We start from the raw sequence: 20946 nt of genomic DNA on the forward strand, positions 1-20946 counted from the left end.
CCCCATTTTACCTGCTTGCAAAAGGACTTCACAGATAAGAGCATGCCAGGAGCAGCACCAGGAGTACCTAAAAATGAGGTGCCAACCTGGTGAAGCTACAACACAGGACTACATGCATGCTAAACAGCAGAAGCAACATATTATAGACAGAGATAAGTGATTCCACAACCAACGGATCTGATCAAAGCTCTGCAGTCCTGCCACATCCAATTGTGAATGGTGGTGGACAATTAAACAACTAACGGGAGGAGGAGGCTCTGTGAACATCCCCATCCTCAATGATGGCGGAGTCCAGCACGTGAATGCAAAAGACAAGGCTGAAGCATTTGCAACCATCTTCAGCCAGAAGTACCAAGTGGATGATACATTTCGGCCTCCTCCCGATATCCCCACCATCACAGAAGCCAGTCTTCAGCCAATTCGATTCACTCCACGTGATATCAAGAAATGGCTGAGTACACTGGACACAGCAAAGACTGTGGGCCCCAACAACATCCTGGCTGTAGTGCTGAAGGATTGTGCTCCAGAACTAGCTGCGCCTCTAGCCAAGCAGTTCCAGTACAGCTACAACACTGGCATCTACCAGACAATGTGGAAAATTGCCCAGGTATGTCCTGTCCACAAAAAGCAGGACAAATCCAATCCAGACAATTACCACCCCATCAGTCTACTCTCAATCATCAGCAAAGTGATGGAAGCTGTCGTTGACAGTGCTATCAAGCGGCACTTACTCACCAATGCTCAGTTTGGGTTCCGCCAGGACCACTCAGCCCCAGACCTCATTACAGCCTTGGTCCAAACATGGACGAAAGAGCTGAATTCTAGAGGTGAGGTGAGAGTAACTACCCTTGACATCAAGGCAGCATTTGACAGAGTGTGGCACCAAGGAGCCCTAGTAAAATTGAAGTCAATGGGAATTAGGGGGAAAACTCTCCAGTGGCTGGAGTCCTACCTAGCACAAAGGAAGATGGTAGTGGTTGTTGGAGGCCAGTCATCTCAGCCCCAGGACACTGCTGCAGGAGTTCCTCAGGGCAGTGTCCTAGGCACAACCATCTTCAGCTGCTTCATCAATGACCTTCCCTCCATCATAAGGTCAGAAATGGGGATGTTCGCTGATGATTGCACAGTGTTCAGTTCCATTCACAAACCCTCAGATAATGAAGCAGTCCGTGCCCGCATGCAGCAAGACCTGGACAACATCCAGGCTTGGGCTGATAAGTGGCAAGTAACATTCGCGCCAGACAAGTGCCAGGCAATGACCATCTCCAACATTCAACGGCATTACCATCGCTGAATCCCCCACCATCAACATCCTGGGGGTCACCATTGACCAGAAACTTAACTGGACCAGCCATATAAATACTGTGGCTACGAGAGCAGGTCAGAGGCTGGGTATTCTGCAGCGAGGGACTCACCTGACTCCCCAAAGCCTTGCTACCATCTGCAAGGCACAAGTCAGGAGTGTGATGGAATACTCTCCACTTGCCTGGATGAGTGCAGCTCCAACAACACTCGAAGCTCGACACCATCTAGGACAAAGCAGGCCACTTGATTGGCACCCAACAAGATTAGGGATGTAGGGAGGAACAAAAAGAGGCTTAAAACAAAACCATATCCACCGCCGGCATGCCATGGCGGAAGTGTGTACTATCACAAGAGCATGGCTAAGAGTCTCAGTGGCAGAGAGGCAAGGACAGAGGTGGGCAATGTCATGGAGGTGTAAGTAAACAGTCTTAGTGATGTACAGAGAGTATGTTAGGGTCTGAAGCTCAGTTCAGCTCGAGGATGAATAGCCGAGGTTGAGAACTGTCTGATTCAGCGCGAGCGACGGGATTGGGGCATTTGTGTACGGTGCTTTTGACGAGCGCTGAAAATAACGACCGCCCCCACCCCCGCCTGACGTAAAATTGGAGCAAGTCCAAGTGGATACTAACAGCTCTTGTCTGATCCGCCTGAGTTTTGCCTTCGTGTCTGCCAGGTCCACCGCAAGGTGCTGCTTGTCTTCTTTGCTGAGTTTGCCATTGGGACTGCTGGGATAGTCAGGGCTTGAGGCCTTCACGGGACTTGGGAGCTGCTGCTGACACTGTAAGTAGTCCCGCTCTTGGGTCAGCTCTACAATTGCCTGCCAAAAACAAAGAAAATAGCAGCATGGGTCATACGTTTTTTTAATTCTGATACAGTCCCCGCCACTTACACCATCTCTGCTTATCACGGGCAGCTGCCTATATTGGGCAAATGGCACTAACCATTTCCCCATTACCACAGGAGTCAATTATAAAGGCATCGCTTATAACGTATTAAGTGCGCCAGCTATTTCAGGCAGTTCAATAAGTACTTACCCTGTACTTACCCATTTAAATAGCTGTGCCGATTTCAGCCAAAGTCGGATCTTCAGGCAGTTTCAATCAGCTGTTTGCACCTCGCTGAAGTGCGCTTACCTTCGTGATGAGATTCTGGGTGCAACTGCTAACAATTCGGAGAGGCAGTTACTAAGTGAAGATTGCCTATTTTTAAAAATATGTTGGTTACTTACCTTTTTGGTTTAACGGTCCACCGCGTACAGCTGGCAAATCGCGTTAACACCAACTATCACACCCGCTAGAAGCAAAGATTTATCGCCAGGTTTAAGAGTCTCCAAATCAACCTGTTGAGAGTTGCAGAGAGGAAGAGAGTGCCTGCTCAATGGGGAGTCTACACATTCTCTCCTTCTAGGGATACTTACCACATGTCAAGGAGCTTAGATACAGGTTGGCAGATCTGAGCCTTGGGGACTGCCTAAACGCAAGCAGGGTTTTTTTTTTAAGCGCTTAACCAACTGAAACCACACTGGGTAGCTTCTCCACTGCTCAGTCAGGGCTAACTACCCATTAGGACCTTGGGTTACAGGGTTATCTGGAGTCGTAGCCCAGCCTCAGTAACAGGTTTACCTCTTCAGGTTCTGCTAGTGAGCCAGGCTGACCAATCAGCAGCAGAGTCCTCGAGTATTGTGGACTTGTATCCAATGACCCAAGTCAGGCCACAGAGAGGATGGACTTGGTTCTGATCTCTCATTACCCATACAAGTACTGTGCTTCACACTGGTTAAGGGGGAACGCTCTCAAGAGCTGCTGTAGTCTTCTCATGCACATGGAACCACACGGCCAATTCCGAACTCCTCACATTCATTAAAAGCTTCGTGAATCATTAGCTCGTCTCTCCCTCCCAGCCCTGAATTACTTCTCCCCCTCAAGCACAGACTGAGCACGGCTCCAATGACTTCCCTCAGATCAGCCAAGGGCAATGATGCAGGGACGGATTGTTGGTTGCTAAGGTACAAAGTACAGTGTAAAAAAAAATATATTCTGTATTTACTAAGAGAATATAGGTGATTGTTGCTGTTTAGGGGTGATGCGAATGTCTGCTACAAAGTGACTGCCATATTAACTAGCGATAGATAACTGGATATAAGAGGCACAGATTAGTGTATGCTAACCACATGATATTATGTGTCATGTGCAAGGACTCCCCATCCCTGGAGCAGTGGAAGGGACCTCCAGCAAAGGCATTTCAGGCTGAGATGTTTAACTCCTTCAAAAAAAATGAAAAAAAGTGTTGGATGAATTCTGATTGGAAACAGAACTGCTGGTTTTGGGGAGAGGTGCAGACAAATGACCACAAATAGTCTTGGGGACAGAGTGGTTCCTGTACAGTTGGGGCCAGGGCTGGGGGAATGTCTTCTGTGGAGAGCAGCAGCCAGGGCTGAACAGCAGAGATGTGCAGATGGATAAATATTCTGGAGCTTTATTCGATAGTCTTTGGATCCGGGAGGTTGGGGGGGAGGGAGGGACTATTTCTGCAGAACTTTGCCGCAAGAGATTAAAACAGGTGGGGTAGAGTCCATGATAAGCCATGTTCTATGGATGGAAAAGGTGTTCATCAGCTAAACGACCTTTTCCGGTACCATGCTTTAAAGATTAGAGGTTAGAAATTTCGCAATGGTATCCAGCAGTCATGTCCTTACCAAGGGAGGGAATAAAATATTTTTTTTAAAGCCTGAAGGTGAATCACTTCAAGCAGCTAACTCAAGAATGAGACCTTTAGCAGGTCACACTCCTCTTGAGAATGGTATGTCACCCTTGCATTTTTTCTAGAAGTTGACCAAATTCGATGACGGTGATAAAATCGTAGTTTCCAATGGTTTGAGTAAAGTTTGTATGTTCTTACCTCCGAGTACTCATCCCTGTCATCAAGAAGTCTCTTCAGGTGGAAGACCATCGACCTGGATAGAGTCTCCAGATCTTCTGCAGTCCCCTCAGTCTGCTCCATCCACTGAAGGTCAAACACGTTCTCCTGGTTATGAGTGATCTGTAAGGGTGGGGCAGCAAGTTAACAAATAGATTAAAACTGTTGGATTTTGGTCTGACTAGCATGTCCCGAAATGGGCTTCTCCTGTACCTGTCAAGGCCAAGTTTACAGTACTGGAGTTGATGAAATCACAAGCACTAATTCAGAGTGAATGTCCAATCTCTGCCACTGCCTCAACTGCTGCTGAAACCCTCATTCATGCCTTTGTTACCTTTCAACTAGATTATTCCAATGCTCTCCTGGCCGGCCTCCCACCTTCCACCCTCCGTAAGTTTGAGCTCATCCAAAACTCTGCTGCCCGTATCCTAACTTGCACCAAGTCCTGTTCACCCATCACCGCTGTGCTCACTGATCTACATCGGCTCCCGGTCCAGCAAAGCCTCGATTTTAAAATTCTCATCCTTGTTTTCAAATCCCTTCATGGCCTCACCCCATCTTATCTCTAACCTCCTCCAGCCCTACAACCCTGGAGATCTCTGCGCTCCTTCAATTCTGGCCTCTTGCGCATCCCTGACTTTCATCGCTCCAGCACTGGTGGCCGAGCCTTCAGCTCCCTAGGCCCTAAGCTCTGGAATTCCATAAATCTCCCTGCCTCTCTACCACTCTCGCCTCCTTTTAGACACTCCTTAAAACCCAATTTTTTGACCAAGACTTGCCCTAGCAATACCCTGCACCAATAGTTCACCTACTCAAAACATGCTGCAACGAGAGTACCTTGACCCAAAGGGGTTCCCCAACTCATGATTATGACAGCACTTAATGATCTACTTTCTTAATTCATTATCCAAATGTCATGTTGAGCAACTATGCTTAGACTAAAGTTTTCACGCAACAAATATAGCATCTTAGTTGCACAATGAACAAAGATCAAATAGAACTATTCAGTTGTACAAAAACTCTGTACCCTAGTCCCTGACTCCACTCCCCTCCTCGGCTGATTGCTCAGGCCAGTTCAAATGGCTTGCAACCAGTGTCTGTTCGATCCAGAGCAGAGTTTCAAAACCCCTTATCCCGCCCGTCACCGAGATCACTTGCTCCCAACCCACAGCATTTCCTGCCTTCACCGTTCCCTGGGTGTGAATAAAGGTTTTACTACAATGATACCAGGGATGAGGGACTTCAGCTATGTGGAGAGACTAGAGAAGCTGGGGTTGTTCTCCTTAGAGCAGAGAAGGTTAAGAGGAGATTTAACTGAGGTGTTCAAAATTATGAGTGGTTTTGATAAAATAGGGAGAAACTGTTTCAACTGTCAAGAGGGTCGGGTAAGCAGAGGATACAGATTTAAGGTAATTGGCAAAAGAACCAGGGGGGGCAGATGAGAGAGCAGAGCGCGGGATCAGCGAAAAAAGGAGGAACGAGATAGGAGAGAGAGAGTGGAGCGCGGGATCAACGATAAAAGGAGGAGCGAGAGAGGAGAGAGAGTGGAGCGCGGGATCAACGATAAAAGGAGGAGTGAGAGAGGAGAGAGCGCGGAGTGCGGGATCAGTGAAAAAAGGAGGAGAAAGAGTGTGGAGCGCGGGATCAGTGATAAAAGGAGGAGCGAGAGAGGAGAGAAAGAGCGGAGTGCGGGATCAGCGATTAAAGGTGGAGTGAGAGAGGAGAGAGAGAGTGGAGCGCGGGATCAACGATAAAAGGAGGAGTGAGAGAGGAGAGAGCGCGGAGTGCGGGATCAGCGATTAAAGGAGGAGCGAGAGAGGAGAGAGAGAGCAGAGTGCGGGATCAGCGATTAAAGGAGGAGCGAGAGAGGAGAGAGAGAGTGGAGCGCGGGATCAGCGATTAAAGGAGGAGTGAGAGAGGAGAGAGCGCGGAGTGCGGGATCAGCGATTAAAGGAGGAGTGAGAGAGGAGAGAGAGAGCAGAGTGCGGGATCAGCGATTAAAGGAGGAGCGAGAGAGGAGAGAGAGAGTGGAGCGCGGGATCAGCGATTAAAGGTGGAGCGAGAGAGGAGAGAGAGAGCAGAGTGCGGGATCAGCGATTAAAGGTGGAGCGAGAGAGGAGAGAGAGAGCAGAGTGCGGGATCAGCGATTAAAGGTGGAGCGAGAGAGGAGAGAGCGCGGAGTGCGGGATCAGCGATTAAAGGTGGAGCGAGAGAGGAGAGAGAGAGCAGAGTGCGGGATCAGCGATTAAAGGAGGAGCAAGAGAGGAGAGAGAGAGCAGAGTGCGGGATCAGCGATTAAAGGAGGAGCGAGAGAGGAGAGAGAGAGCAGAGTGCGGGATCAGCGATTAAAGGAGGAGTGAGAGAGGAGAGAGCGCGGAGTGCGGGATCAGCGATTAAAGGAGGAGTGAGAGAGGAGAGAGAGAGCAGAGTGCGGGATCAGCGATTAAAGGTGGAGCGAGAGAGGAGAGAGAGAGCAGAGTGCGGGATCAGCGATTAAAGGAGGAGTGAGAGAGGAGAGAGCGCGGAGTGCGGGATCAGCGATTAAAGGAGGAGTGAGAGAGGAGAGAGAGAGCAGAGTGCGGGATCAGCGATTAAAGGAGGAGTGAGAGAGGAGAGAGCGCGGAGTGCGGGATCAGCGATTAAAGGAGGAGTGAGAGAGGAGAGAGAGAGCAGAGTGCGGGATCAGCGATTAAAGGAGGAGTGAGAGAGGAGAGAGGGGTGAATAAACACCTAAAGTGACGTCAGCACAAGGGAAGAAACTGATTGGTGAGTAGCTGGTGAGTATTTTTTTCTGGTCAGTGTTTTTTTTTTAAAAAGTCTTTAAGTTTGTTTTTGTTAAAGTTTAGTTAATAAAATAATAAATCGTGGCATGGCAGGGCAGCTCAGACCCGTCGAACGCACGGCCTGTGCTATGTGGGAACTCCAGGACAACCACAGGTGCAGGAAGTATCGACAGCCTGGAGGAGCTCGAGCTCCAGGTTCCGGAGCTTGAGCAGCAGCTGGAGTCACTGCAGTGCATCCGCGAGGCTGAGAGTTTTGATGTTTGCACGTTTCAGGAAGTGGTCACCCCGCAGCTTAAGAGAGTGCAGGCAGAAAGGGACTGGGTGACAGACAAGGAGGAACAGGCAGGTATTGCAAGAGTCCCCTGAGGGCATCTTGCTTTCTAACCAGTATTCTGAGTACTGGTGGGGGAGAGAGTTCCTCTGGGGAGTGCAGCCAGAGCCAAGTCCACAGCACCATGGGGTGACACAGTTGTAGAGGGGGAAGGAGGAAGGTCAGGAGGGCGATAGCGTTAGGGGATTCTACAGTTAGGAGAAAGGATAGGCATTTCTGCGGCCACAGACGTGATTCCAGGATGATATGTTGCCTCCCTGGTGCTAGGGTCAAGGATGTCACTGAGCGGCTGCAGAACATTCTGGAGGGGGAGGGTGAACAGCCAGAGGTCGTGGTCCATATTAGTACCAACGACGTAGGTAGAAAGAGGGATGAGGTCCTGCAGGCAGATTTTAAGGAGTTAGGCAAGAGATTAACCAGCAGGATCTCAAAAGGTAGTAATCTCCGGATTACTTCCGGTTCCATGCACTGGCGAGTATAGAAATAGGAGGATAGAGCAGATGAATGTGTGGCTGGAGAGATGGTGCAGGAGGGAGAGCTTTAGATTCCTGGGGCATTGGGACCGGTTCTGGGGGAGGTGCGACCTATACAAGCTGGACGGGTTGCACCTCAACAGGGCCGGGACCAATATCCTCTCGGGGAGGTTTGCTAGTGCTATTGGGGAGGGTTTAAACTAGCTTGGCAGGGGGATGGGAACCTGAGCGTAGGTTCAGAAGGGAGAGAAGCAGAGCTGGAAATGGAAGGCAAAATATTAGTAAGTGAATTTGAAAGGCAGAGGAAACAAAGGTTAGAAACTAGGCAACAAAGGAGTTTGGCAGTGCTTAACGGTATATACCTCAATGCAAGGAGGATAGTGACTAAGGCAGATGAGCGCTAAGGGCCCAGATAGACATGTGGAAGTACGATATCTTAGCTATTACAGAAATACGGCTTAAACAGGGGCAGGAAAGGCAGCTCAACGTTCTTGGTTACAGGGTTTTCAGACGAGATAGAGAGGGGGATAAAAAAGGAGGGCGTGGCAACATTGGTTAAAGAAACAATTACGGCTGTGGGGAGGGATGATATGTTAGAAGGATCAGCAAATGGGGCCATATGGGTTGAGCTAAATAACAGTCACACTGCTGGGAGTCTACTGTAGACCCCCAAACAGTCAGAGGGAGATAGAAGAGCAAATATGTAGGCAAATTTCTGAGAAGTGCAAAAACAAAAGGGCAGTAATAGTAGGGGATTTCAACTACCCTAATATTAGGCTGAATAGCTCTTTCTCGGCTGGCACAGACATGATGGGCCGAATGGCCTCCTTCTGTGCCATAAATTTCTATGATTCTATGATTAACTGGGACACAATCAGTGCAAAAGGTATAGAGGGCGCAGAATTCTTAAATTGCATTCAGGAGAACTTTTTTTAGCCAGTACGCAGCAAGCCCAACAAGATGGGGGGCAGTTCTGGATTTAGTTTTAGGGAATGAAGCTAAGCAGGTGGAAGGAGCATCAGTGGGAGAGTATTTTGCTGGTAGTGATCATAATTCAGTTAGATTTGGCACAGTTATGGAAAATAACAGGAGTAAAAGTTCTAAAGGCCGATTTTACTAAGCTGAGAAGTGATTTAGCAAAAATGGACTGGAAACAGCTACTTGAAGGCAAATCACTGTCAGAGCAGTGGGAGGCATTCAAGGGGGAGATTTAAAGGGTTCAGAGTAAACATGTTCCCACAAAGAAAAAGGGAGGGACTGCCAAATCTAGAGCCTCCTGGATGACAAGCAGCATACAGGGTAAGATAAGGCAAAAAAGGGAAGCTTATGTCAGACACCGAGCGCTCAATACTGCAGAAAGCCCAGAGGAGGATAGAAAGTGCCGGGGTGAAATTAAAAAGGAAATTAGGTAGGCAAAGAGAGGACATGAAAAAAAAGTGGCAAGTAAAATTAGGGAAAATCCAAAAATGTTTTATAAATACATAAAGAGCAAGTGGATAACTAAGGAAAGAGTAGAGCCTACTAGAGACCAAAAAGGTAACATATGTGTGGAGGTGGAAGATGTGGGTATGGTTCTTAATGAATACTTTGCGTCTGTCTTCACAAAAGAGGGGGACAATGCAGAGATTGTAGTTAAGGAGGAGGAGTGTGAAATATTGGATGGGATAAACATAGTGAGAGTGTAAGTATTAAGGGGTTTAGCATCTTTGAAAGTAGATAAATCGCCAGACCCGGATGAAATGTATCCCAGGCTGTCAAGAGAAGCAAGAGAGGAAACAGTGGAGGCTCTGACCATCATTTTCCAATCCTCCCCGGCTACAGGCATGATGCCGGAGAATTGGAGGACTGCTAACATTGTACCGTTGTTTAAAAAAGGAGAAAGAGATAGACCGAGTAATTACAGGCCAGTCAGTCTAACATCGGTGGTGGGCAAATTATTGGAATCGATTCTGAGGGACAGGATAAACCGTCAATTTAGAAAGGCACGGGTTAATCGAGGACAGTCAGCATGGATTTGTTAAGGCAAGGTCGTGTCTGACTAACTTGATTGAATTTTTTGAGGCGGTAACAAGGAGGGTCGATGAGGGTAATGCGTTTGATGTAGTGTACATGGATTTTAGCAAGGCTTTTGACAAGGTCCCAACATGGCAGACTGATCAAAAAAGTTAAATCCAACGGGATCCAAGGGAAAGTGACATGTTGGATCCAAAATTGCCTCAGTGGCAAGAAGCAAAGGGTAATGGTCGACGGGCTTTTTTGCAACTGGAAGGCTGTTTCCAGTGGGGTCCCGCAGGGCTCAGTACTAGATCCTTGCTTTTTGTGGTATATATTCATGATTTGGACTTGAACGAAGGGGGCTTGATCAAGAAGTTTGCAGACGATACAAAAATTGACCATCTGGTTAATAGTGAGGAGGAAAGCTGTAGACTGCAGGAAGATATCAATGGATTGGTCAGGTGGGCAGAAAAGTGGCAAATGGAATTGAATCCGGAGAAGTGTGAGGTAATGCATTTGGGGAGGGCAAAGAAGGTAAGGGAGTACACAATAAATGGGAGGATACTGAGAAGTGTAGAGGAACAAAGGGACCTTGGAGTGCATCTCCACAGATCCCTGAAGGTAGCAGGACAGGTAGATAAAGCTGTTAAAAAGGCATACAGGATACTTTCCTTTAGTAGCCGAGACATAGAATATAAGAGCAGGGAGGCTTTGCTAGAACTGTATAAAACATTGGTTAGGCCATAGCTTGAGTACTGCGTACAGTTGTGGTCACCATATTACAGGAAAGATGTGATTGCAATAGAGAGGGGGTACAGAGGAGATTTACGAGGATGTTGCCAGAGCTGGAGAAATTTAGCTATGAGAAAAGATTGGATAGGCTGGGGTGTTTTTTTGTAACAAAGGAGGCTGAGGGGAGATTTAATTGAGGTATAAAAAATGATGATGGGACTAGATTGAGTGGATAGAGAGGACCTATTTCCCTTAGCAGAGGGGTCAGTGACCAGGGGGCATAGATTTAAAGTAATTGGTAGAAGGATTAGAGGGGAGCTGAGGAGAATTTTTTTCACCCAGAGGGTGGTGGGGGTCTGGAACTCACTGCCTGAAAGGGTGGTAGAGGCAGAAACCCTCAACTCATTTAAAAAGTACTTGGATGTGCACTTGAAGTGCCGTAACCTACAGGGCTACGGACCAAGTGCTGGAAAGTGGGATTAAGCTGGATAGCACTTTTTCGGCCGGCTCAGACACGATGGGCTGAATGGCCTCCTTCTGTGCTGTAACTTTCTATGATTCCATGAGAATTTTTTTTTAACGCGGTGAGTTCTTATGATCTGGAATGCACTGCCTGATAGGGCGGTGGAAGCAGATTCATTGGTAACTTTCAAAAGGGAATTGGATAAATACTCAAGGGGGAAAAATGTGCAGGGCTATGGGGAAAGAGGAGGGGAGTGGGATTAATTGGATAGCTCTTTCAAAGAGCTGGCACAGGCACGATGGGCTGAATGGCTTCCTCCTATGCTGTATGATTCTATGATACACCATTAATTTGCAGGATGTTAATTTAAATTGGATGTGAATTATGTCCCACCAAGTGCATCAGCAGCTACTGCAAGGCCATGGCTGATAAATCATCATGATGGGCCGAATGGCCGCCTTCTGCGTTGTATGATTCTATGAAGGACTTTTGTTACCTCCAGACTCACTTTTTCTAATGCCTTCCTCACTCTCATCCCAAGTTTCACTCTACGCAGTCAACAATCATCCAAACAATCTGCCATTGACATTGTGCCCCACGTTAAGTCCCACCTGCCTGGCTTCTGTTCCTGTCGCATGATCAGTTCAAACCACTGCCCTACTTCACAAATCCATCCATAGCCTCACCTCCACCTACCTCTCTAACCCTACATCCCAGTGTATATCCTTTGATTCCCCCTCCCCCCCGGCCTCTGGCCTCCAGTGCATCCCACTCTTCTTTCACTCTACCATCCATGGCAGAACCTTTGCCTCGGTCCTACTCTCTTTTCATTTGTGTTTTCAGTCCGTTTCCCCTAACTCTGCTGTTTGGCAGCTGTCTCGCCTCTGTAATTTGCCTTGGGGACATTTACTACATTAAAAGGCACTTTATATATGCAAGCAGCTGCTACCATTGTCAAGCGACTCAGGGCCTGAATTACTGACCTGGCATGCAATTTTCCACTCTGGCAGGATTAGAGCAACAGAGAAAGGCACAGTTAGGAGCTGGTCTTATTGCCACTGCTGCTGAACTCCCAAGGCTGGTGCAAGCACGTTAAAACCCTGGGCCTAGTCCTCAGCCGGCCAGGTTCCATCAACAGATGGTGCTTTCACTGAAAGTAATTTTTGTTACATAATATTTCGAAGTAAGCAGTTTGTGGAAATCAAGACTCCTTCGCCATCACCAAATCTCCCCTGGATCTTAAAACTGCACAACTTCATGCTCTCCACGGTCTTCCCTTCCATTGAAACAGGAGTCGGCCATTCAGCCCCTCAAGCCTGCTCCGCCATTCAATTAGATCATGGCTGATCTTTACCGCAATTCCATTTACCCGCCATGGCTCCATACTTCTTGATATCCTTACCCAACAAAAATATATCTTTCTCAGTCTTCTTCCAAGAAGATAAAGGCTTTTAAAACATTTTTTTTAATAGAAAATACTTGCTTTTAAAGAGCACTTTATCGCATCTCTCAGAAACATCTCAAAAGAATATGCATTGAATTTTGAAATGAAGTGGTTTACTCAGGCATGTACAACCATTTTAAATACAAGTTTACCACCAACAGCAATGAGATGAGTTACTAGTTAATTTGTTTAAGTGGTGCTGGACGAGGGAACCGGGAGAACTCCCTGCTCTTTTTTCAAAATAGTGCCACGTGATCTTCAACATCTATCTGAACCAGAGGACCAGGCAGGCGGGCCTCCTGTTAATGTCTAGTCTGCAGGACGGCACCTCAGGCAGTGCAGCACTCCCTCATGTAACCCACTGAAGCATTAGTCTGGATTACATGCTCAGTTCTTGGAATGGGGTTCGATATCCACGACCTTCTGACCCAGAGGTGAGAGGGTCATCAACTGAGCCAAGCTGAAATAACTACGGTCATCACCTGACCACTTCCTAGCTTGTCTCATCATCTCTTCAACCTTGGTGTATCCTGCACTTCGAGCCCGGTGGCAATGCTCCCTCCCTTCGTGAAAGGTCAGACCTCTGCTTGGTGCTTCCTCCACGGCCAAGACCAGCAACTGAAGAGGTGTGGGAGCGGAGAGAAACTGGCTGTAAATCCAGATCCCACCAAGGTGTGAAACTACACACAGTGTCTGTGATCACTTTTTAAAAAAAAGTTGTAATGAATCTCTTTGTAGTTACATTGCTACAATTTTCTATAATCTTCAAAGGGTATTGATGGAGTAAATATAGAGAAACTGTTTCCACTGATGGAAGGGTCAGTAACCAGAGGACACAGATTTATGGTAATTGGCAAAAGAACCAGAGGGGAGATGAGAATTTTTTTTTACACATCGAGTTATGATGATCTGGACTGCACTGCCTGAAAGGACGGTGGAAGCAGATTCAGTAGTAACTTTCAAAAGGGAACTGGATAAATACTTAAAATTTACAGAGCTATGGGGAAAGAGCAGGGGAATGGAACTAATTGAATAGTTCTTTCAAAGAGTGAAAGCACTGGCTTAAGCCCAGGCTTGTACCTACTGTGTCCGCCGCGGCTCAGTGGTAGCAATCCAGCCTCCGAATCAGAAGGTTGTGGGTTCAAGTCCCACTCCAGAGACTTATAGTAGTTTCATAGTATGATACAGCACAGGAGGCCATTCGGCCCATCGTGCCTGCGCCGCCTCTTTGAAAGGGCTATTCAGTTAGTCCCATAATCCACTTGAGCACATAATCTAGGCTGCCGCTCCAGTACTGAGGGAGTGCTGCACTGTCGGAGATGCCGTCTTTCAGATGCGACCTGAGGTCCCGTTTGCCCTCTCAGGTGAATGTAAAAGATCCCATGGCACCATTCGAAGAAGAGCAGGGGAGTATTCTGGCCAATATTTATCCCTCAACCAACATCACTACAACAGTTTAATTGGTCATTTACCTCATTGCTGTTTGTGGGATCTTGCTGTGTGCAAATTGCCTGCCGCATTTCCCTACATTACAACAGTGACCACACTTCAACGTTATCCCATTGGCTGTAAAGCGCTTTGACATCCTGAGGTCATGAAAGATTCTGATAATCAAAATTAAACCCCAATTATTTGTTCTCTTTCAATGACCCCTCTCCCACTTTAAAGAAATAATTTCACAGACGCTGTGGGCCACATATTTCTGAGCAAAAACAGTTGGTGCAGTGGACATAAAGTTAAAAGAGGATTGTGAAAAGAGGTGCTGTTTGATGACCACACCACACTACTGCAGGCTCTCCTTTTCTAAGCCATGAATGTTAGACTTTGCCATGGTTTGGGCAATGAGTTTCAAGATTAAGTAAGTAATCTGCTTGTATGATAACTAATAAATCATGTGAATAAATTGTTTTTGAGCAGATCTTGACAAAAGAACCAGAGGGGAGATGAGGAGAAATTCTTTTTACGCAGCGAGTTGTTACGATCTGGAATGCACTGCCTGAAAGGGCGGAGGTAGCAGATTCAATAGTAACTTTCAAAAGGGAATTGGATAAATACTTGAAGGAGAAAAATTTGCAGAGCTATGGGGAAAGAGCAGGGGAGCGGGACTAAATGGATAGCTCTTTCAAAGAGCCAGCACAGGTACGATGGGCCGAATGGCCTCCTCCTATGCTGCATGATTCTATGATGCACCGTTAATGTGCAGGATGTTAATTTAAATCCGATGTGAATTATCTTCCATCAAGTGCATCAGCAGCTATTGCAAGAAGGGCCGTGGCTGATACATCATCACAGCCACTTTATCCGTAATATCTATTGATCAGGGAACAGCTGAGACAAGCTCCGAGCAAAAATCAGGCAATCAAGCATGCAGTCAGTCTGATTACCACCAAGTTAATGAGACTGTATGCCAAACTTAGCAAACTACGAAGATTATACTTATCATAGTTCACAAAACAGGTCAGAACACTAACAAGTGAATGGAAAACAGATACAGAGACGCATGCGCACATAGATAATGAAGCAGTCCGTGCCCGCATGCAGCAAGACCTGGACAACATCCAGTCTTGGGCTGATAAGTGGCAAATAACATTCACGCCAGACAAGTGCCAGGCAATGACCATCTCCAACAAGAGAGAGTCTAACCACCTCCCCATGACATTCAACGGCATTATCAATCATCGCTGAATCCCCCACCATCAACATCCTGGGGGTCACCATTGACCAGAAACTTAACTGGACCAACCACAAATACTGTGGCTACAAGAGCAGGTCAGAGTCTGGGTATTCTGCAGCGAGTGACTTTCTACCATCTACCATCTACAAGGCACAAGTCAGGAGTGTGATGGAATACTCTCCACTTGCCTGGATGAGTGCAGCTCCAACAACACTCAAGAAGCTCGACACCATCCAGGACAAAGCAACCCGTTTGATTGGCACCCCATCCACCACCCTAAACATTCACTCCCTCCACCACTGGCACACAGTGGCTGCAGTGTGTACCATCTACAGGATGCACTGCAGCAACTCGGCAAGGCTTCTTCGACAGCACCTCCCAAACCCGCGACCTCTACCACCTAGAAGGACAAGGGCAGCAGGCACATGGGAATAACATCACCTGCACGTTCCCCTTCAAGTCACACTCCATCCCGACTTGGAAATATATCGCCGTTCCTTCATCGTCGCTGGGTCAAAATCCTGGAACTCCCTTCTTAACAGCACTGTGGGAGAACCTTCACCACACGGACTGCAGTGGTTCAAGAACGCGGCTCACCACCACCTTCTCAAGGACAATTAGGGATGGGCAATAAATGCTGGCCTTGCCAGCGATGCCCGCATCCCATGAACAAATAAAGAAAAACACTATACGGAGTTATACAAGTTGTGCTTAGCAGGCTATTTGACTACAAAAGGCATTCAATCTAAGGCTTGCCCTCATATGCCCTATTGCATATTATTTTTAAGGAAGTGTTTGGAAAACAGACTTCAAGAGCTATGGAAAGAGAAAGTAATGCACCTGAATAAAACGTGCTAAGTGGAGACATTAACAAAGTGCTAAGTGGAGGTTTATCTACCCTGGTTCCCAAGCACACTGCTTCAAGCCGATGTGAAGTCAGAACCTTTTCTTTTCACAATACGATGTGAGGTAGGCTTTCTTTCTATTCTGAGAATGAGGAATGTGGTGGGAGGGCGGGTGATGGTTGGGGGGGTGGGGTGGTGGGAGTGCATCAGCAACAGGCGTAGTGTTTTGCAAACAGTCGTGGCTGGGCTATTTGGTGAAAAACTTTGGAAGGGATTCATCTCCTCAAAAGACCTTGTCCTCTCCCATCTTCCCTCGTAGGCGCCACCCCTTTTTGGGGTACAGGTCCCCGGTTGCTGGACGCCCTCCGGTATCTCGCCAAAGTAGCCGTTGTTCATGTGAGCCTAAGCAGCGAATGCTGGTGGGCTATTCACCTGCAGTGGACATCATCACTGCCCTCATTCAATGCCCACACACACAAGCCTTGTAGTAGACAGAGACCAGGTGCAGGCCTATTTGATTGTCCACAGCCCAAGGGCACGGAGGTCAATTGCAGCAACCCCCTACTGCTAGGGCCAGTTAACCCATCACAGACTGGAGATTGAACCTGGAGGTTCATCTGGACAAGATTCTCAAATCACAGGACGAGTAACTCAAAGTGGCTCTTCGAACTCTGGTCCTTTCACCCAACCCCTTCCCATCGCCATCAACCTGCCGCTCATTTATTTAGAGAGAACTACAGCCACTCCTGGGAAGCATGCAGATTCCAAGTCAAAAACTAAACAACCTCCTACAACAAGGAGCACTTGAGCACTTCTACCATCATTCGCCTTCAGTACGTGGGGCTTTTTACATCTGTCACAAGGTAATAGAAAGTTTTATATCAGGAACTGATAGTTTTAAAAACCCCTTGTGTTGTAGGAGGAAGAGAGAAAGGAGGTAGAGTTCACAGTCTGAGATACTGGGAAAAAAATGAGGTCAAGTGAAAGGGCAGTGGAAGCAAATCAAATAGTAACTTTCAAAAGGGAATTGGATATATACTTGAAAAGGAAAATTTTGCAGGGCTACGGGGAAAAAGCAGGGAGAGCGGGACTAATTGGATAGCCAAGGAACTATAAACCAATTAGCTTAACGTCAGCGTTAGGAAAGATAATGGAATCCTTAGTCAAAGATGTAACAGAAAAACATCTAGAAACTGAAAATATAATAAAGAATAGTCTGCATGGATTTCAAAAGGGAAAGTCATGCTCGACCAACCTTATTGAATTCTTTGAAGAAGCAACAGAAAGAGTAGACAAGGGTAATGCAGCAGATGTAATATATTTGGATTTTCAAAAGGCCTTCGATAACCGCATAGTAGACTCATGACTAAGGTCAGAGCATGTGGAGTCAGGGGACAAGTAGCAGAATGCATAGCAAGCTGGCTACAAAACAGAAAAAAGAGCAGGGGTTAAAGGTAGTTACTCAGACTGGCAAAAGGTGGGAAGTGGTGTTCCACAAGGATCGGTGCTGGGACCACTGTTGTTCATAATTTACATAAACGATTTGGACTCGGGAATCGGAAGTACAATTACAAAATTTGTGGACAACACCAAATTGGGGGTATAGTTAATACCGAGGAGGACTGCTAACAAACTACATGAAGACTTTAATGAATTTGCAGAATGGGTGTGTAATTGGCAAGTAAATTTCAATGTAGATAAATGTGAGGTTTTACATTTTGGTGGGAAGAATAAGGAGGCCACATCCTCCTTGGAGGATAAGAGTCTGAATGGTGGTGAGGAGCAGAGGGATCTGAGGGTACAGATACGCAAATCACTAAAAGTAGTGATGCAGGTTAATAAGGCCATAAAAGCGCTAACAAAGCACTGGGTTTCATTTCTAGAGGGATAGAATTGAAAAGCAGAGATGTTAAACTTGTATAGAATTTTGGTTACACCACACTTGGAGTACTGTGAACAGTTCTGGTCTCCATATCATAGAAAGGATAGAGGCACTGGAGAAGGTGCAAGAAAGATTTACTAGAATGATACCAAAACTGAGAGGTTATACCTATCAGGAAAGATTGAACAGGCTGGGGTTCTTGTCTCTAGAAAAATTACTGAGGGGTGACCCGATGGAGGTCTTTAAGATTATGAAAGGGTTTGATAGGGTAGATGTAGAGAAGATGTTTCCACTTGTCGGGGGAGACCAGAACTAGGGGTCATAAATATAAAATAATCACTAATAAATCCGATAGGGAATTCAGGAGAAACTTCTTTACTCAGAGAGTGGTTAGAATGTAGAATTTGCTACCACAAGGAATAGTTGAGGTGCATAGCACAGATGCATTTAAAGGGAAGCTAGATAAACACATGAGGGAGAAAGGAAGGATAAGCTGATAGGGTTAGATGAAGTAGGGAGGGAGGAGGCTCGTGCGGAGCATAAACACCGGCATGGACCTGTTGGGCTGAATGGCCTGTTTCTGTGCTGTACATTCCATGTAATTCTATGTAATTCTTTCACAGGCACGTTGGGCTGAATGGCCTCCTTCTGTGCTGTAAGATCCTATAATTCTAATTAGAGGACTATGCCACGACCTTTAATTTGAATGTAGTGAGGTGCAGTAAGGAGGATGATTGTGATGGGCAAGGTATTTGGATCTTAGGACAAACGGTAGTGAAAGATCAGAGGGGCAATGACGATACGAATAATATGGGTGAGGAGCGGGGGGGTGGAAAAATGGGCCACCAGAGGTGAGAGAAGTCGAATTTTCTCTTTTGGTAACTGGTTTTAAGAACAGATTTGTATGGAACACATGCTGACTTATCTATTTTAGCATTTTCATTCTGCAATCTGATATTGCTGTTGTATCCAAGATAAGATGACTCTGCATCACCGATAAAATACAGGGTCTCGTGTATAAACTGTACCTCTCAGCACATTCTCACCACAGGGGCATGAACACACACAGGCAAACTATGTATATCAGAACTGAAAACTAAAAGATAAGCAACCATTTTAGTATAGTTGGGAGAGAGAGAAAAGAGAACACAGCAGAAAACTCCAAACAAGGAGAGTTAACAGGTTTAAATGACCTGCAAACTGCTCAACAGAAAATCGTTTTATCATATAAAAGTTCCTTTCAGGGAAAGAAAGATTTGCATTTATAGAGCACCTTTCATGACCTCACGATGTCCCAAAGTGCTTTACAGCCAGTGGAAGTACTTTTGAAGTGTACTCACTGTTGTAATGTAGGAAACGCGGCAGACAATTTTGCGCACAGCAAGGTCCCACAAACAGCAATGTGAAAATGAACAGATAATTTGTTTTAGTGATGTTGGATGAGGGATAAATATTGGCCAGGACACCGGGGAGAACTCCCCTGCTCTTCTTCAAAATAATGACGTGGGATCTTTTACATCCACCTGAGAGGGCAGACGTCAGTTTAATGTCTCATCTGAAAGATGGCAGCTCCCCACAGTACAGCGCTCCCTCAGTACTGCACTGGAATGTCAGTCTGGATTATGTGTTCAAGCCTCTGGAGTGGGATTTGAATCCACAACCTTGGATAGTGGAAACCAGTAACAGAAAAGGCAATGTGCAAATAGTTAAGAGCACTACACAAATGAAAAGGTGAGAAAGTGGGGGCAGAAAATCAGAGAGGAAACAAAAGTTATGAGCTACAACTCAAGGGAGAGCTTACACAGCAATGACTACACCACTGACAAGAGCTTCAACTCTCTCGGAATGCAACGCGTACAATAACGGTTCAAGAAGATGGCCAACCACCACCTTCTCAGGGCAATAGGGGCGGGCAATAAATGCCGGCCTTACCAGCGACACCCACGTCCCGAGAATGAATTTTTAAAGAAAATCTGAACAACAGCAAGTCATTTGGATTCATCCTCAGCTGGACATTTTCTATTTACCGTTTGGCTTGTGGGCAGTGCCAATTAGAGATACGAAAGAGAAGCTTCCACACAGACCCACCTCTTGTATGTGAGCAACTATGGCCGTCTGAGTTGCAATGTCCAACTGTTTGATCCTTTCGATGAACTCCTCCTTTCGTTCACACTGGGGGTGGGGTGGGGGGCGGGGAGAAAAGAGATATTTTATTTACCTTAAATAGAAATCCACGTCAACTCGTTAAATTCTTCATGTGGTTCAAATCAAACGTTTAATTAAAACAAAACAGAACTGGGACACAGTTACTCTGTTCACCAATCTGGAATTGTTCATGCATACTAAGTTATGAAGTAGTTTCCTGCTCTTTGTCCCTGGCAAGGCATGTTAGAACTGGGCTATTCATTTTAAGATTGTATTCTGGTCTGTGCCGCGTGCGCTGACTTCAGCCAATGGGTCAGCAGAACGAACACTTCAACCGGCCCACACACCACTGAGCGAGTGCGAAAAACAATCAGTTCCCATTCCTGACCCATCACAAATATTATACAGTGCTGCCCCAACACAGAGCAGGGCTAAGAATTCTTCTGGTTACTGCAGCAACATTCAAGAACCTCGACACCATCCAGGACAAAGCAGCCCGCTTTCTTCGCCGGCCTAAACACCCACTCCCCCCCCCCAGCACTGGGGCACCGTGGTTGCAGTGTGTACTATCTACAGGACCCAAAAACTCGCCGATGCTTCTTCGGCAGCACCCCCCAAACCCACGATTACGAAAAAGGAGGAGAGAAACATGCAAATGCCCATCAATCACTCCTCCGACGTCCTTCCTTGGGTACCATTTAACGCTGATGTGTCATTTTACAAGTACTGTATACATGTAGTCCACACTATAAACAGCACCACACACCAGATGCAGCAATGCATCAGTTACACACTTTTATGGATAGTGTTAGAGATTAGAATTGAAAAAAATAGTAAGGGAAACCAGTTCACACAAAATTACTTACCTTTGTTTTCTTAAAATTGTTTCTGTCATTTAAAAACCCTAAAATTGAAAGACTGACAGTCCACCTGCACCATGGGTTGTATGCAGCCTGCT

The 20946-nt window shown here is 46.4% G+C and overlaps 1 protein-coding gene across 4 annotated transcripts in view; it reads right to left on the reverse strand.

The window, feature by feature from the left end:
• The window catches only part of ccdc88c (coiled-coil domain containing 88C), a 290680-nt gene that overhangs the window by 124005 nt on the left and 145729 nt on the right, over positions 1–20946 (reverse strand). For 3 of the 4 annotated variants that reach the window (XM_067992076.1, XM_067992075.1, XM_067992074.1), the window contains exons 6-8: positions 19932–20015; positions 4204–4344; positions 1935–2122 (exon numbers count right to left, since the gene is read on the reverse strand). In XM_067992076.1, coding sequence (XP_067848177.1) covers positions 1935–2122; positions 4204–4344; positions 19932–20015 — 413 coding nt within the window. Of the gene's footprint in view, positions 1–1934; positions 2123–4203; positions 4345–5248; positions 6904–19931; positions 20016–20946 lie in introns of those variants that run through there. The other variant, XM_067992077.1, reaches the window with a different exon arrangement.

This window comes from Heptranchias perlo, chromosome 10 (assembly GCF_035084215.1).
Source record: "Heptranchias perlo isolate sHepPer1 chromosome 10, sHepPer1.hap1, whole genome shotgun sequence".
Lineage (NCBI taxonomy): Eukaryota > Metazoa > Chordata > Chondrichthyes > Hexanchiformes > Hexanchidae > Heptranchias > Heptranchias perlo.